The 17,007-nt window shown below is 49.7% G+C and overlaps 1 protein-coding gene across 1 annotated transcript in view; it reads right to left on the bottom strand.

The window, feature by feature from the left end:
* Positions 1-17,007, bottom strand: part of EDA (ectodysplasin A) — a 62,517-nt gene that overhangs the window by 1,950 nt on the left and 43,560 nt on the right. The window contains exons 4-8 of the mRNA XM_039572223.1: positions 7,325-7,354; positions 4,097-4,276; positions 3,262-3,296; positions 3,108-3,159; positions 676-806 (exon numbers count right to left, since the gene is read on the bottom strand). Coding sequence (XP_039428157.1) covers positions 676-806; positions 3,108-3,159; positions 3,262-3,296; positions 4,097-4,276; positions 7,325-7,354 — 428 coding nt within the window. The remainder of the gene's footprint in view (positions 1-675; positions 807-3,107; positions 3,160-3,261; positions 3,297-4,096; positions 4,277-7,324; positions 7,355-17,007) is intronic.

Raw genomic sequence — 17,007 nt, 5'->3', positions numbered from 1 at the left:
GGAGACAGGAGCTGCCTGAACACTGAATCCCCTTTTTTTTCCTTGGTGGACCACAAATGATGAGGCTTCAGTGGCCCAACACTGTGGTCAGCAATCAGCATCAAGCACTTGGGAAACAGTAATACTTTGGCCCATGTGGAGTTGTATTTTCTGTCCCCATCCCAACTGGACAAGTGTCACCAGTTCCACAGAAGAGCACCTGACACCCATGGCCCACTTCATCCCAGAGCCGGTGCTGGGGTGGAGCTACACGGAGCAGGGTGAGGCAAACGGAGTCACCTGGGCTGGAATCTGGCCAAACCACCTGGGCTGGGAGTCCAGAGTGACACAGCTCCAAAATAACCCCAAATGACCAGCGTTCGGGTCCTTTAAAGCACTGAGCTCAGCGCCTTGCCTGCAGGGAGGTTCGGAAGGCTCAGGGAATGACCGCACAGATAACTGGGGGGACAAGCCCGGGACTGGCGGCTGTGGGGTGTGCTTTCAGTGACTAATCCCTGGCGGGTGGTGTCCCGGCGGTGACAGGGGTGTGACACTCCTCCCCACACCCATCCTGAAGCGGTTACAGCTCCGCACGAGCTGTTGGCATTTGGTTGTTGTCTGGAGCCCTCTCGTGGTTCATGCAAGGCTTCCACCGGAACACAAGAATAGGAGGAGTTAGCCTAGGACCGTACTCACTTCTACCTGACTATAGATGAAGTATGTGCCGTCCACCAGTACCTCCAGCTCCCCACTGCGGGCATGCAGCTTAAACACCTTGGGGTTCAGAGTGATGCGAGACCAGTCATTGAGGACTCCACCTGAAAGATCTCAGTATGAGAAAACGGCGGTCACTCAGTACCCGTCAGGAGGAACAGCGCAGGAGCAACACAAATACAGTCACAGCACGACAGAGAGCAGGGAAATTGGAGAGGGAATCCCAGGATTGCACGCTAGGGAGTGGGAGCAGGGACTCCTCTCTAGCTCTGAGCACACCACGGCTTGTGGGGTCGCCTGTCCCTCCAACCTTCCGTGTTCTCATCCTCAAACCCTTGTGCAAGGTCTGTTGGGCTCTGCTCATCCCAGGGCTGGACACAGACCTGCCTCCTCCTGACCCTGCAGCCGAGCTTGTTGGATCCCTATTCTCTACTGTGTCCATGGGAATGGTTACCAGGGAACCACCATGGAATGGGTTGGGTTGGAAGGGACCATCAAGATCATCCCGTTCCACCCCCTGCCAGGAGCAGTGACACCTTCCACTATTCCAGGGTGCTCCACGCCCCATCCAACCTGGCCTTGGACACTTCCAGGAATGGGGCAGCCACAGCTTCTCTGGGCAACCTGTGCCAGGGCCTCACCACCCTCACAGGGAGGAATTTCTCCCCAACATCCCATCTAAATCCACCCTCTTTCAGCTTAAAGCCATTCCTCCTTCTCCTGTCACTCCAGGCCCTTGTCCCAAGTCCCTCTCCAGCTCTCTTGGAACCCCCTGAGGCACTGGAAGGGGCTCCTTGGAGTCTTCACTTCTCCAGGCACATGGAGAGCAGCTTAGGGCCACACGATTGATTTTAATTCTGGTGTTCCTTGACTTCACCATTCCTGACTTTGTCATTGGGATAATTTTAACAAACCCTTTGCCATTACAACTCCTAAGGTTTTTAAAAACAAAAAGGAAATTGCATCATATCACAACACAGAACCCCTAACTGGGGTCCCTCAACACAGGCAGGGATTTATGGATCCACCACCCAGTCCTCTGGCACCAGGATAACTAGGACAGACCTAGGGACAGACTTTGCTGGGAGCCTCAAACTGAGCCAATCTCTGTAGGTGCCTCAGTTTGTCAAATCCCACTCTCTTCCTCCCAGTCTCCATCTGCCTCTCCTCTCCCTGCCCCCAGCTGGAGCTCGCCAGGCTGGCAGCTGGACAGCATTCCTGGCTCCCAGCTCTGGATTGTTCCCGAGCAGCAGGGAAGGACACTCACAGGGCATTCCCGCTCTTAGAGAGCAGCGTTCCCTCTGGAAACCCTCAGCATTCCCAGTAACGAAGGGATAATTGCTTTCTGAACGTAAGCAAACAGCGTCTTTTCCCTCACATTGTTCCTGGGAACGGGCGGTTTCCTTTTAATTTTGGGGAGCTGTAAGCACACGTCCCTGTCCATGAGAAATTCCAGCTGCCGCTGCTCACGCCTGCCGAGAGGGAAAGCTGCCTTCCCACAGAAGCAGTGGCCAGCCCTCCTCATCCCATGTGTGAGGCAGGAATTCGTGGACAGGGATCCTGCAGCCCCTTCCTGCTGCCCCCACCCTCGGGAGCCGCGTCCCTCCCAGTCTGGGATTGGGGTAAGGATGGATGGATGCGGTTCCTGAGGAGCTGCATGTGGGGACTCGGGGAGGGGACAAGGCAGCTCCTCTCCAGCACAGCCAGAGCAGGGAGGCAGGAGGTGATGAATGAGCCCCAGCTGTTGGCAAGGAGAGCAGGAACTTGGGGAGAATTTGGATGAGGATCCGGGAAGGAGGAGGAGGAGAGCGAGGAGCTGCCTGCGATGGGAAGTGGCTCGGCCGGATCTGGGATTCCAGGCTCTTGGTGGGGGCAGAGGTGCTCAGGGGATCCCAGGAAGAGCTGGTGGCTGGACACCTCCGTGTCCTCACACCACTGTGCCTTCCCTGCCTTAAATTCCTGGGAAACTGGAGGAAAATGGGCAAGTGGGGATGAAACGGGACAAGGATCCACTGAGGGCTTAAAATAGAATGGGGGGAAAAAAGGCCTGGTCATGGAGGGGCTGGGGCGGCACAAGGTGTACCTGGAGGTCAGGGAGAAGGGAGAGTTAGTGGGATGGAATTACTGGGATGTACAGAACAAGAAAAATCTGGGAGATAACAGGAGCTCAGGGGAAATGGGGATGGAGACTCCACACTAGACTCTTCTCAGGGGGTCTGGGCAGGGGTATTGGAAGGCAGGGATGGGCAGGGATCATCTTGGAGCTGTGTCACGGGATGGATTGGGATCCAGGTACGAGGCCATGGGTGCAGGGAAAATCTGGGAGCTGTGTCATGGGATGGACTGGGACCCAGGAATTCTATGGGTGCAGGAGGGGCTCTGCCCAGTACCCACAATTATCAAGAGATCCTTACCATTCTTCACTTGGATTGCTGAGCCTTGGCCTTGGAGATGGACCACAGCTGGCTGCAAGGGAGAGCACAGGGATTGAGGATTAGCGGGAAGCATCGCACCAGTCCACAAAAATCCCCCCCAAAGCTGGGTTTTCCCATGGAAAGATCAACCCACCTGGATGTCTCTGGAGCTGGCCTTGTCTGTGGCACCTGCAAAAGGCAATTCCACATCGTTGAAGAGGAAGGTTGAGTGAAAAATCCCATAAATAAAACTTCTTTTACCCCAAAATAACCCTTAAACCCCCTAACAAATAAATTTTTTTACCCGAAAATAACCCTGAAGCCCCCATAGAAATCACTTTTCTTACCCCATTATAACCATTAAACCTCTGTTTTAAGAGGAGGAGAGGTATGGGGTGCAGGTAATATTAAAATATATAAAATAGAAATATTAAATATTAAAAAATACTAAAAAACACATAAGGAAGAGAAAGATTCATCCAACATTTCCCTGTTTTATTCCTGGCATTTCTGTCCAACCATCAAAATTCTTCATTATTCAACAGGCTTCTACTAGAAGGAAAAATTGCACAACTCATTCCCTGATCCACAGTGGGAATAAAACCTCTTGGCTGCCAGGATGCCAAGTTTCCCTCTGCAGGTCATTCATTGCATCCCCTTCCCTGGGAGCCAAATCCTAATTAAGGAGGAGATGCCTGTGGCAGCACAGCACGGAGCTGAGGGGCTCCTGCTGCTCCTGGCCATTTAGAGCCATGGAATCCCAGAATCCCACAAATCCACGATGGTTTGGGTTAGAAGGGACCTTAAAGCCCATCCAGTTCCAGCCTGTGCCAAGGGACACCTTCCACAGGTTGCTCCAAGCCCTGTCCCACATGGCCCAGGACACCCGAGTCCTGCCCCAGGCCGTTGTGCCATCGCATCCGTGACACCTCCGGCATTCCCAGCTCAGCATTCCCAGCCTGGAGCAGAGGGCACGGACGGATCCTTACCTGAGGGGCCCTGCACTCCGGGTGGTCCCTGAGGGCCCGGCGGGCCAGGGGGGCCAGGTGGTCCCATCACGGTTGTGCCTGGAATTCCGGGGATGCCGGGAATGCCGGGGGGACCCTGCGGCCCGGGAGGCCCTGGTGGCCCTTGGGGACCGTTGGGCCCTGGAGGACCAGCCTTTTTACCTGGAAAACACAAGGACAGGCATCACCTGTGGAGCTGCAGGAAATGGGGGATTGGGGATGGGTCACTCCTGGCTGCAGGCAGGGATGAGGAGGAGCCTCAGGACAGCTGGGGTGGGTGTCCCACAGCTCCACACCACCAGGACAATGCTGCCAACAGGGCAGGACCGGGTCACCACCCTGCAGGCTCCTTCCCGTTGGGAATTACATTTAAACGAGGCACCGGGGCTCTCCAGGGCCTCCCAAGGGATGGAAGCTCAGGGGGTCTTTTCCCACAGCTCTGGTCACAGCTCTGGTCACTCTGCTCTCAGCACGGGGTCAGTCCTCAAATCCCATGCCCTGGAGCTGGTCACATCCCTACAGATCTGGGATGATCTCTGGACACGGCCAGGATGCTCCCAGAGCGCGTTCCAATGCACCCAGCCCAGGCTGGAGTGCTACAGTCCACATGAACCACTCCACAGTTACTCAGATTGCTGGGTTTTGATGGAAAACCGGGATAATCCTTCCTACCTGTTGCACACTAGGATTAAGAGATGATCCCCATGGCTCAGTCTCCCTCCAGAGGGCAGTTCAGAGCTGAACTCCAGCTCCACTCCAGCATTGCTGGAGGAGCCCCTGTGCTGCTTGTTCCTCAAAATAATTCAGTATTTTGCGCTTCGGATGGAGGGAGGGGCTCGGGAAGGACTGAACCCATCCAGGGGATGGAAGCACTGGAGAACTGTTACAATCATAGAATCCCAGACGGGTTTGGGTTGCAAGGGACCTTAAAGCCCATCCAGCTCCACCCCTGCCATGGGCAGGGACACCTTCCACTAGCCCAGGTTGCTCCAAGCCCCATCCAGCCTGGCCTTGGACACTCCAGGGATGGGGCAGCCACAGTCTCCCTGGAAAACCTGTGCCAGTATTTTACCAGCCCTGTGGTAAAAACCTTCTTCCCTACCATGATCCTCAAACACCTCACGTGTCCCAAGGAAGAGAAATGGCACAGCCACATCAGGAGTTGACTCCTACATACACAGAGTGGGATGAAACAAGCTCTGCAGGGAAAGCCTGGTCCCTGCTCTCCTGATTTTCCATGTTCCTGACAAAAATGATGTTCTTTTGATGTAGTTTTTAAAATGCCACTTTGGAACAGCTTTTCTGCCAAGGAGCAAAAATGGAGCAAAATCGCTTCAATTGCTGCCACAAGGTCCCCAGTAGGACAGAATTAAACTCGTTTTTAGATGACAGCGGCAGTTGGGATATGAAATTATGGTTGTTGGAATAGTTTCTGAGTACATTTATGTACTTGTTTCTCTACTAATATCAATCTTTGTAATGGACAGAAGTGTCAGGAAAAATCCATCTGATTTAGCACAGGAGTGAGAATCTCTGGATGGCCACTAGCCAGGAGCAAGGGCACAAGGACATTAGGGTGGGACAACTGTGGGCGTAATTGAAATGTGCAGAAAATGAAGTTAAAGCAAGCAGGGGTGAGTAAAGTCACACTGGTGTCCTACAAGAAGTGAGAAAAGGCTTCAGGGGACAAATGTCCACAGCAATATGTCTGTCCAGATCAGCAGCCATGACTTCCAACCTGAGCTGGCCGCAATCCAGCCTTCCTCTAATCCAGTACTCCTCCTCCTCGGGATGATGGTGTGCTTTGGAAATGATCCCCTTGAACTACACCCATTTTCCCTAAATCACACCAAACTCCTCTCACTGACACCCCCCCCAATCCAGGCCATCCCAAGGGAGGATTGCAGACAGGGAGCTGGGAGTGCTGCTGCTGTCACTGCAGGCTTCCCTTCCCAAGAGGGATGCACATCACAGCTGGTTTAACTCATCTGCCTCCGAAATCTGCTCTGCTACTCAGGGAGCTGCTGCTTCAGCAGTGACACAACTGCTCATCCCAGCGACACATTTCTGTGCTTTCCCCTCCCTCAAGGCATTTCAACCACTTCTCTGCATTGACAAACCTCACAAGACAAAAAATATTCTATTTATTATCTGACAGCTCCCTTATCAGGTCTCCAAGGAGGGTCCCAGCACCCAAATCCCAGCCTGCCAAGTCTCCCGTGCCCGTACCCACAGGCTCCGAAACTCGGAGCAGGCAGAAGCAGGGAGTTCTCCAAAACCCTCGCTCATCAAACAATGAACTGCAACTCTAAGAAGAATTAAATGTGACAATACCATAAAATTAAGCTACTTTATACAGCTGTATGCAATCCAGCTCCACGAGATCCCCCTGCCCCTCTGGAATTGCTCCGGAGGCTGCAGCCATCAGTTGCTTTTTGTTGGGCTGATTGAAGGCGGGTTGAGCTTTGTTAGGACAAACTTCTCCAACATAAAATTTTACGCTGCTTCTCAGAGCAAATACAAATGAAGTTGCTAAGTGTGGCCTGTTCCCACCTCTCAGCTGCGGCTCTGGAGTTTGCATCCAAGGATTAAAGCCATTTGATGTGCTATTACAGTAGCACGGACATGGAAAACTCGGCTGCTCAGATCCTTGGCTTCACTCAAGCTCCTGGTAGTAAATGTGGGACCCTAAGTGTTCCCAGCAGTCCTACAGAAACAAGGATGGCATCAGGAACCCCCCAAACAGGGCTGCCTGAACAACCCAAATCCCAGCAATCCTTTGCAAACTGCCTGAGGAACAGCATCAAGTCCACAAAACCCTGAGGGCTGAGCAACACCCAGAAGGGGCTCATAAAATGGTAAAGGAAAAGTGGGATGCAAAGTGTGTCCACGCCGAGTTTGGTGGGTCTGAAGGAGAATCCAAACTGCAGGTGGGCAGGATTGGGATGAATTTTGTCAGGGCTGGCAAACAGCAACAACTCCTGGTATTTGGCACTGACTCAACTCAACTCTTCAATTGGAGAACCATCAGGATTACTTCTGTACAACATAATTAACTTCCTTCAGTATTTAGGGAAGTTTTAAGGGGTGCTTATGGGTGTTATTCCAGCCTTTCCTGGAGAGGGAAGCTGCCTTTGGTTTCTCCCTTGTGTTTGCCAAAGAGAATTCACAAGGCACAGAAAGGAAAATTCAGTTAAAACTCAAACTTACCCTTTTTCTTGTTTTTCACTGAACTTGGACCTACAAAAGGGGGAAAAAAAAGAAAATTAGTGAAATTCAGGGATCATTTCATCAGAGAAAATCCCCACTGCCATTTTGTTTTCCAAGTGGACAATGGAGGTACTTGTGACCCATGCAGCAGCACAGGAATGGCCTCAGCTGAAAGCAGTAACCCAAATTTCAGAGCATCACAGAGTGGTTGGGGTTGGAAGAGACCTTTAAAGATCATCTGATCCAACCCCCTGCCGACTCCTTGTGAGCCAAGTTGTTTAAAAATAAGAATAAAACCCTAAAAAACCACAAAAGCAAAGAATTATTCTGAACTGGCTGTTTGAAACAATGGGAACCCAAACCTCCCGAGCACGGAGAGAAAATATTTACAGTGAAGTTGAGAAATGACAGGACTTTGTGAGCAGAGGCTGAAGTGTGAAACATGTTCCACTGCTTCCCCAAGAATTCCTCACGAGTGGGAATGAACTGCAAAAATCCCCAAATACTCCCTCGCTATTCATCAGGGAAATCCCTCTAAAACCTGGGGTTTAGCACAGCAATGACTGAAGTCAGCTTTAACTGAGATAAAATTATAACCAATTGAAGGTAATGAGGGTGCTTTGAGTCTGAGGGGGTGGGGAAAGGTAAATTCCCAACAGAAGAGCCTTTTTCCCATGCATAATTAGAGGAAAGGACCAGTGAAATTACCCATCAACCTTACTGATCCCTTTCCAACAGGAATATTGATTTTCCTACATTGTGCTGCTGGGTCATGGGAAAATGATGGTGTTATCTATAAAGGACATTATCTCTAAATGGTATTATCTAGAATTTTAGGGAGAAATTCTTGCCTTTGAGGCTCCGGCACAGGGTACCCAGAGAAGCTGTGGCTGCCCCAACCCTTGAAGTGTCCAAGGCCAGGCTGGTCAGGGCTTGGAGCAACCTGGGCTAGTGGAAGGTGTCCCTGCCCATGGGGATGAATGAGCTTTAAGGTCCTTCCAACTCAACCCAACCCAGCCCAGCCCATTCTATGATTCTCTTATCTAAATGACAATTTCTGCTAATTTACTATTTTTAATAATATTTTTATAGTATTTTTTGTAATATTCACAGGTTGGACAGCACGTGGGTTCCTAATGACGCCATCCCAGTATCCCACTAGGAAGCCACACCAGACTGCAAAACCTTTTAGGCTGGGCATCCAGGTTCATGATTCTGAACTTCTGAGCCCCACCAGTCCTTGCTGTAGCCACCAGCCAGTGAACAACATTAGAAGAAGAAAAAAATCCCATTTAAAGATCCCAGCCCATCCCAACCCAGCAAGACGCGAGCGGCTGTGCCTCGGCAGCCCTTGGAGTCACGAGAGTTTATTTCATGTTCCATAGATCCCACCATTAGCACCAGAACCAGAGTGAAAGTACAAATAGCTGCGGCCAGCCAGACACATTTGGGCTGGCTGGATCCAATTAGCTTCAAAGATGACTGGGAGGAATGAGAACCACATGGGATGTCAATGTTCGCAGTCTATATTACAACACACGCATCTGTTCCAGGCACGGCAGAGAGAGATGTTATGGATCTGCAAGTGGAGCTTTCGACAGACACAAAAATATTCCTGACACGAGGGGGGAAAAAAGCCAGGCTTATTAAGCTTGGGAGCTTCTGAGTCTCTCTGGGGTTTGCATCTGTTCGCCTCCCGAGAGCAGGGGGGGATCGTTTAATTGGAGTGCGGAGCTGAAGCTTCTGATACAGCAGAATTTCCCTTGGTTTTGCTCAAAATGGGAAGTTCATGAGCTACTGCTCCATTTAGGCTAAAATGGTAATAAATTACTGAGTCTAAGCTGAGGGCCACCAAAATTTCAGATCAGTATTCCTCTCGGAACTAAAGGTGCTGAGGCACAAGGCTTGAAAACTTGGCTTGATGGATGTTGTCCCAACATTGACGTGCACAGGAGAAAAATGGTAATTAAAAAATCCTTTCTGCCAGGGTTTTCAGAGGCCACAACCCAATATTTAAACATTAAACTTGTTAAAATATTTTAAAACACTTTTCAAAATATTTACACTTGTTAAATGCAGTGGTTGAACACACAGATAATATCATTATAATATCATGGATGCCCCATCCCTGGAAGTGTCCAAATAGCCAGGTTGGATGGGGCTTGGAGCAACCTGGCATAGGGGAAGGTGTCCCTGGCCGTGGCAGGGGAACAAGGTGAGCTTTAAGGTCCTTCCCACCCAGTCCAGCCTGGGATTCCATGATATATCTGACCCACTGGTTACCTCTTAACTGATGGTTAAATACCTACAAGTTAAGCAAACCTGAGTCTTTCCCAGACCCTTCTCCCACAGTGCCAATCCCACCTCCCCATCCCATTCCTCCAGTGGAAAGGCTTCAAGACTCAAAGCCTGTTATCCAACCCACGTTTATTTACTGTAGTTTCATGCAGGCCTTGATTCCAAGGATAGTCTCAGAGAAAACTCTGTTTTTTTCCGCTCCAAGATGTGGATCACAGGTGTATCCACCGTGTTCCTCCACTGTACAGGCGTATAAAAAACCAAATTACAGACTATCTTCTGCTGCTCCAGAGTCTGCAGACCTGCCACCTTCATGGAGAAGGAAACTGGTTTGACCTGAAGAATTCCTGACTGATCCATGTCTCCCATCCCTGATTTCAGGGACTTTGGCCATGCTGCAGTTGAGGATTTATTCCAGTCCTGATGGGATCCGAGAGCAACCCAACCTCTCAGCTGTTCCCTGGCACCTCTTTGCCCTTCTTTACAAGAATAACCTTGAGTGCACCTTTCTGCTCCTCATGCATGCCTTTCCATATCCATCAGGAATGTCCTAGAGATGCAGGTGGTCCTGTCTGCTGGGATTGAATGCGGCAGACACCCAAGCACAGTTATTCTTCCCGATTTCTGTCCTTCTTCCCACTAACCCCACCTCTCCCACCCCCTTTCCACATACTGTCTGCTCTCCTTTGAGGTCAAACCAGGCCCAGACCTTGGGAAGTCCATCCCCTTCTACTTTTCCCATCTTTCAACTGGAATTAAATTTATGTTTAAACTCTGATCCCTCCTTGAAGGAGCTGTCAGCTCTGTTCACCCCTTGGTTTAGGGTGAGGGAGGTTGGCTGGAACTGTTAATACAGAAAAGGATTGGGAGAACAGGACAGGCTGGATGGCTTTGAAGGATAATAAGCATGGAATGAGATTCAGTCATACAAAATATACAGTCCTATAAAATATATATACATGGGAAATAATAAAAGTGTTCTGGTGGATGCTGGAGGACACCTGCACATGCTCAGCTGCTGCTCCCCAGCCAGGCAAGGCAGAAACACAACCCTTAAATGGAAATAGCTCTGGAAAACATGGGGAAATCCTGCTGCCACTCAGTGAAGGAGTGACGAAATCCTAGGAGCAGTGAAGTCAATCCTGATCATCTGATACAGAAAGATGAATTGAAATGAGAAGAATTCCACACAAAGGCTCCTGGGAAGGGCAAGAAGTGGCAAGTGAGCTTGCCTTGGTGGCCATCAACACTAGGAAAGGGGGGAGAGCACCACTGGGAAAGGCTAAAGAATGAGAAGACCTGCAGGGCTTCAAGGACAGCGCTGGCACATCCAAATTGCTCCCCGAGACCACTGAGCTGAGAATGAGAAGGCTCCCAAGGAGGAGCACAGGTCTCGAGGGGATCTTCTGGCTCAGAGTGAGCCCTCCTGTGTCACAGGTCACAGCTGGAAAGTCTCACCAAAGTCCATCAGTCCCTTTGGAATGTTGGTTTTGGGATTATTTTTGCCTAACCACCGAAACCATCGCTAGTGAAGCTGCCACTTGAAACATTCCAGATATCTGATCTACTCCTACCATTGATATTCCCTTTCCCTGGATTTCCTGTAGGAAAAGCCCCTGACTCTGCTGCAGTAACTCGGGCCAGCTGAATCCCTCATGAGAGGACGGGATTCCCCCAGGAAAAGTGGGAGCAGGAATGCTGCATGCTGGGCTCTGGACACCCTGGCTGTGAGCAGCGCTCCAGAGCTTGACTCCTCCAAAAGCTGATTTTCCACAGCTGCTGGGAAAATAAAAGGGAAGAACATCAGAAAAGGAGGGAATGTCAAGCCAGCAAGAGTGGTAAACTTGGAGGGAAAGGTACAAGCAGGAAAGATGTCTCTATATGATGACAAAAGACCCTCAACCCAAACAGAGCCACCACAAGTGGAATGCTCCGAACAATTCCAAGCCACTCCAAGGAATTCCAAGTCCCTTCTGGCAGAAGCACTTTGGGTTCAGATGCAAACATCTCACTTGAAGCTGAGGAAAATATTTGCAAGAGATGAGTTTTTGGTGTGCAAACCCCCAGCTGTGGCCCAGCCAGCAGCAGAAGACATCTCCCCATGCTTCAGGGAGCAGGTTCCAGCCCCAGCTCCTGCAGCCCTACCATCTGCTGGATCACTTCCAAGGCCTTCAGAAAAATCCCAGATGGTGATGCAACTCAAGGATATTACATGTGACATGTTTGCTCTTAGCAAGATTAATAGAGTTGACTTTGCCCCCCCTCCAATCTCTCTTTCTGCACGCTACACACTGCTATGATTTACTATAAATACAGAAATATCCCAAACTTCTTTAGGACATCTGCTGATATAAATAGGATATTAAAAAACCCCTGCCTTCCCTTATTAGCTCTGTGTGTGGATTAACAAGAAATAGTTTAAATTCCTGCCAAACAGTTCCAACTGGTTTTATGGACGGGAACAGATCTTTGTAATTACGCTGATTTTATATCAAACCTATAAAAGGTTGACCATTATAGGAATGCGTCAAACAAAGGATACACCTAAGGAGGTACTGAATGTGCTAGAACTCCCAGCTGCCAAGAGCAGGACAAAGCCATGGAGTGCCACAACCATGTTCTAGCAGCATCATTTGATTCTGGACATAACATTAAGTGATGTCTTCAAGGTGTTTATCCAGTTTGGGAAAGGTACATGGCAGCAGCCACCAGTTTTGGGTATCCATCCATCCATCCATCCATCCATCCATCCTTCCATCCTTCCATCCATCCATCCTTCCATCCATCCATCCTTTGGAGACCGTGCCAACCTGTTTTCAGCATGCACTGGGAATTACTGATCCTTCTCCTATTTGCTAGCACTAAGTTACTGTGGAATATCCTCAATCTTCTTACCTAAGTGTGACTCTGGTTTGGGGACGTTAACATCAGATAATTCAACTGAGGCACCTCTGTGTTTCTATCTCCACTCTGCCCTGGGAGATGAGAGGATGCAGGTACTGAGGAATTATCCTCATCCCAGGTTACAGATCAGAGACAAAATCCTGATGGTTAACGAGATGTCGGCATCATCCAGAAACACCACATCACTTCTGACTCCTTCAGAAAATAAACATTAAATTATTAAGTCACAAAATCATGGAATGGTTTGGGTTGGAAGGGACCTTAAAGCCCATCCCTTTCCACCCCCTGCCATGGGCAGAGACACCTCCCACTAGCCCAGGCGGCTCCAAGCCCTGTCCAACCTGGCCCTGGACACTTCCTAGGATAGGGCAGCCACAGCTTCACTGGGAAATCTATTCCAGCCCCTCACCACCCTCACAGGGAAGAATTCCTTCCATATGTCCAACCTAGGTCCCCTCTTCCAGTTTGCACCTGTTTCTCCTTGTCCTGTCACTACAGTTCCTAACAAGGAGTCCCTCTCTGGCTGCCTTGTAGGTCCTTTCAAACACTGGAAGTGGTGGAATGCCCATTCCTGGAGGTGTCCAAGGAAGGCCTGGATGTAGCACTCGGTGCTCCGGGCTGGTGACAAGACGGCATCAGTCACAGCTTGGACTGGATGATCTTGTAGGGTTTTTCCAACCTCAAGGACTCAGGGATAAGTCCTACCCATGAACCAACCCCTCTATCCCTATTTGACCAATATTGAAGGTGGAAAGAGCAGCTCAGGTGTTCTTTGAGATTCCAGGCGATGATGAACCTCCTGCCATCCAGGATGTCAGTTTTCCCAACGAACAAGAAACCTCCAGAACTCGGCTGTTGCCTTTCCAGCACTGGTGCAGTAACATTCACTTCATTCCCATGGGTAGGAGAAATGCAAAGCTTTTCAAATATTTTTAAGTGTGGGGTTATTAATGCCAGATTCCAGTGGATTGGGGAAAGAGGGATGTTAGCTCCCAACACATGCCTAATCTAGAACATGTGCTTTCGGGGGAGGTTTGGAACCAATATGTTTTCAACATTTTCAGGAAATTTGGTCTATCCAGATGAAAGCTTCTTGGACCCTACTGAACTATCAGTCAGTGATACAAACACTGAAACAAGGAATTTTCTCCCTTTTTCCTGAAAAGAAAGTGCTTCTTCACCAACTCCAGACAGAAAGCAACGGGGCTTGAAGAGCAGCTTTGGGATTATAACTCCAGAATATTTAGAAAATAGGATAAATGATGAATCTAAGGAAACATCCCAGAGGTAAATCACATCCTGTGCTACCACGGAATTCTGGTGTGTCTTCCCAGGGTGGTTTTTTGATGCGGAAGGGGAATCTTCTGCTGAGAGTGGAGGAAAGGTGCTGCCCACACTTACAGGAACCCAAGTCAGGGGTGTGAACTAGAAGTAATTTCAAAAAATCTGAATATGGGGAAAGTGTTTTGTAAGGGAATGGGGAGGGAATTCATGGCACAAAGTAGGGGAAGGATGAAACACCACTGTGGGATGTGTGAGTCCATAGGGCAGAGCCCAGGGCACTCCAGCTTTCCTCAGCCACCACTTTTCCTTCTCGCCCTGCTTTTGTTTCAGTCTTGTTTTAAAACTCCTCAAAATTCACACAGGAACACAGCCACCCTTAATGGTCTTTGCCTGGTGACACATTAAATTGAGATGGTCCACAACAGCACCCCACAAAGCAGCGATCCCTCCCTGTCCTTCATCCAGTGGGATCTTGGTCCCATGCCATTCCCAGAGGACCATCCCAGCCTGCTCCACCTGCACCACACAAGTCCTGAATTTTAGGAGCCTTTGCTTCATGTCAGCCCATCCCTTTGTGCAGTGAGAGGCTGCTGAGTCCCCAGAAATGGCTCGGGGACAGTGACACTTGTGACCCCCCAGCTGGACTGAACTGCCCCAGCCCAAAACCAGTCCCCGCCAGCCCAGGAGATCAAGGAGTTTGCAGCTCATTTTGGACTCTTCTGAGGCACTCCCTTGGCTCCATCCAATTTTTGAGGCAATTCTTCATCTCTTTGATGGACTTTTCATGTGTCTCCAGGGGAAGTGTCCTGCAGCGAGGTCACTCCTGGGGCTGCTTGGCCACAGGGTGTGAGAAGGGCTGGGAATCATCTCTCATGTGGTGGCTTAGGGATGAGAGTGGCCTTTGCTGCCTCCCTGCTCCTCTCCTCACATTCCACCAAAGGACAAACCTCCATCCATGTGTCATCCAGATGAGCAGATGCTGCTCCAGGAGCTCCATGGATCAGTAGCCTGCTCCCTCCCCATTCCTCTGATCCCAAACACCAGCCCCCAGTTCAAGCTCATCGGGCTGAAAACAAACGGAGAGAAGTCACAGCTCATCCCTGGAATCCCTGGAGCGACACGAGATGCCAGAGAGCCGCAATCTCTCTTCTCAAACAGCTTCAGACCACGTAAGCTCTCATCAGGAACAGGTTTTTTTTTTGCTGTTGAGAAAGTTTTTTTTCTCCTGCCAGTACTCAGAGATTTTTGCTCAGTTTGACAAAACCCAGGACTCCTCAGGGAATAATTTGGTGAAGCTCCTAAGGACAGTTAAACTCAAATTTACAGATAATGCCAACAGTGGCAGTAGGTTGTGATCTAGTTCATCCTGATCTTTAATCATATTCAAAGGAAAAAAATCTGACCAGACGATCAGAACTGAAGTGTGAACAGGACACAGACCTAAAGGACAACCACTCAACAACCTGATTTTTGCTCCAGGTAAACGGGACATGGGGAGCAACCCCCAGCTGGAAAGGACAAAAGGAGCAGGATGAATGAGTTGTGCTCATGCATTCCACAGGTTTTTCCACCTTCAGAAGGATGATGGGGTTCAAAGGGCTGTCCAAAGGGAGGTGAGGTAGAGCCCCACCAGCCCTGCGTGTCTCCTTCCTAAGGGCTTTTTGGCATGAGGAAAACTACAGGTGCAGGATCGTAGGAGAAGCAGGATGGAACAGCACCCGTCCTTTAGCGGTCTGTCAGCTCCACTGTTGTCACCTCTGCCACAATGCTGGTCCCATTTAGGAGGAGAGGCTGGATTCAGTCACCTCCTGGGGTTCTCTCCACCCTACAACCTCACCTCTGCTCTCCCAAAGCCAGACTTTCTCTGCTGAAAATCCCTCCTCACTTCCTTGAACAAGGCAGACGTGTCCCTGCTCACTGCAAGGGGAATTTCCAAGGCTTTACAGGACACAAGGAACAACCAAGGTGATTTACCTCCTCCATCCTATCCAGATCCACCTTGGGATCAGCGGCAAGGCACCAGGACAGGCTGCTGGTACCAGAAGGCTCTAAAAAACCAGCTCCGGTCTCTGAGTAGGTGCAAGAACACCACAGCACAAATGTGGTCACGAGCAAAGACAAAATCCTGCTCCCAATTAACTCCAGAGCCACTGTTGCTGGCAAAATCCTCTTGCACTGCCTCCTCAAAAACACAAAAGGCCAATCAAACAGAAATCTCCACCCTCCTCAGCTCCGCTCCCACATCATCAGTCCCAGCCAAGTTCCTGGGGTTCACACCAGAACCTGTGGCCATCATATTTCATTTTCCACCCTCTGGCTGGCTCCGGAAGGAGGATGCGATGTGCCTTTTGTTTCCCTTCAGGCATTTCGGTTGGATTCCAAGTGCAGAGCTGACAGACAACACTCCCAGTTCTAATTTGAGGATCCCAAGGCTTTTTTTGGCTGCTGGCTGGAGTCACCAGGCTGATTTTCTATCCATCACTGCACCCTCTTGCTTCCTCTATCAATCCCACATATTTAAATCCAACAATTTGAAGCGTAGCGTTACAGCTGTGTTTTTATTTTGTTTGTTTTATTCGGTTGTTGCCTAACACAAAACACTCTGACATTTTCAGTCACATCCCACTAAGATAAACAACGAACATATGTCATGAATTCCAGCAGAAACGATTCCCAAGTGGGGCAGCAGCAAGGTTTGAAGCGGGAGTACGAGAGACTCTCCCGAATTGTTTGCTGGATGTTTGAAACGAGCTCTTCCCGTGGTTATCCATAAGGAATCGAGGGCAGGTGGGAGGAAACCTCTCTCACTGTCCCACCCCTGCAGAACTTGATATGTTTTTCCTCCTCCCATCCATAATCCTGCCTAATTGGATGGAAAACCTCCATGGCATTGAGCAGCTGCCTGAGAACTGATGGTTTAATTACACAGAAAAATGTGGGATCTGTATCCAAGGATCTACCCATGTGCATCCACACATCTTACAGTGGGATGAACCTAAAAATGGGGAAAGGGGAGGGGGAAAAAAGGGGGAAGAAGGGGGAAAAAGAAGGAAATCCAAGAGAGATCCCACCACTTGTGGGAGGATTTGGATGAATTTGGTAAGCGGTAAAAAGAAGGGAAAAAAGTGGGAAACAAGGAAACCCAGGAGAGACTCTACTGCTCTTGGGAAGCCCAAATGAAATCCCTGCAGCAGCTG

Source organism: Corvus cornix, chromosome 4A (assembly GCF_000738735.6).
Source record: "Corvus cornix cornix isolate S_Up_H32 chromosome 4A, ASM73873v5, whole genome shotgun sequence".
Lineage (NCBI taxonomy): Eukaryota > Metazoa > Chordata > Aves > Passeriformes > Corvidae > Corvus > Corvus cornix.
This window is presented reverse-complemented; position numbering and strand designations above follow the sequence as displayed.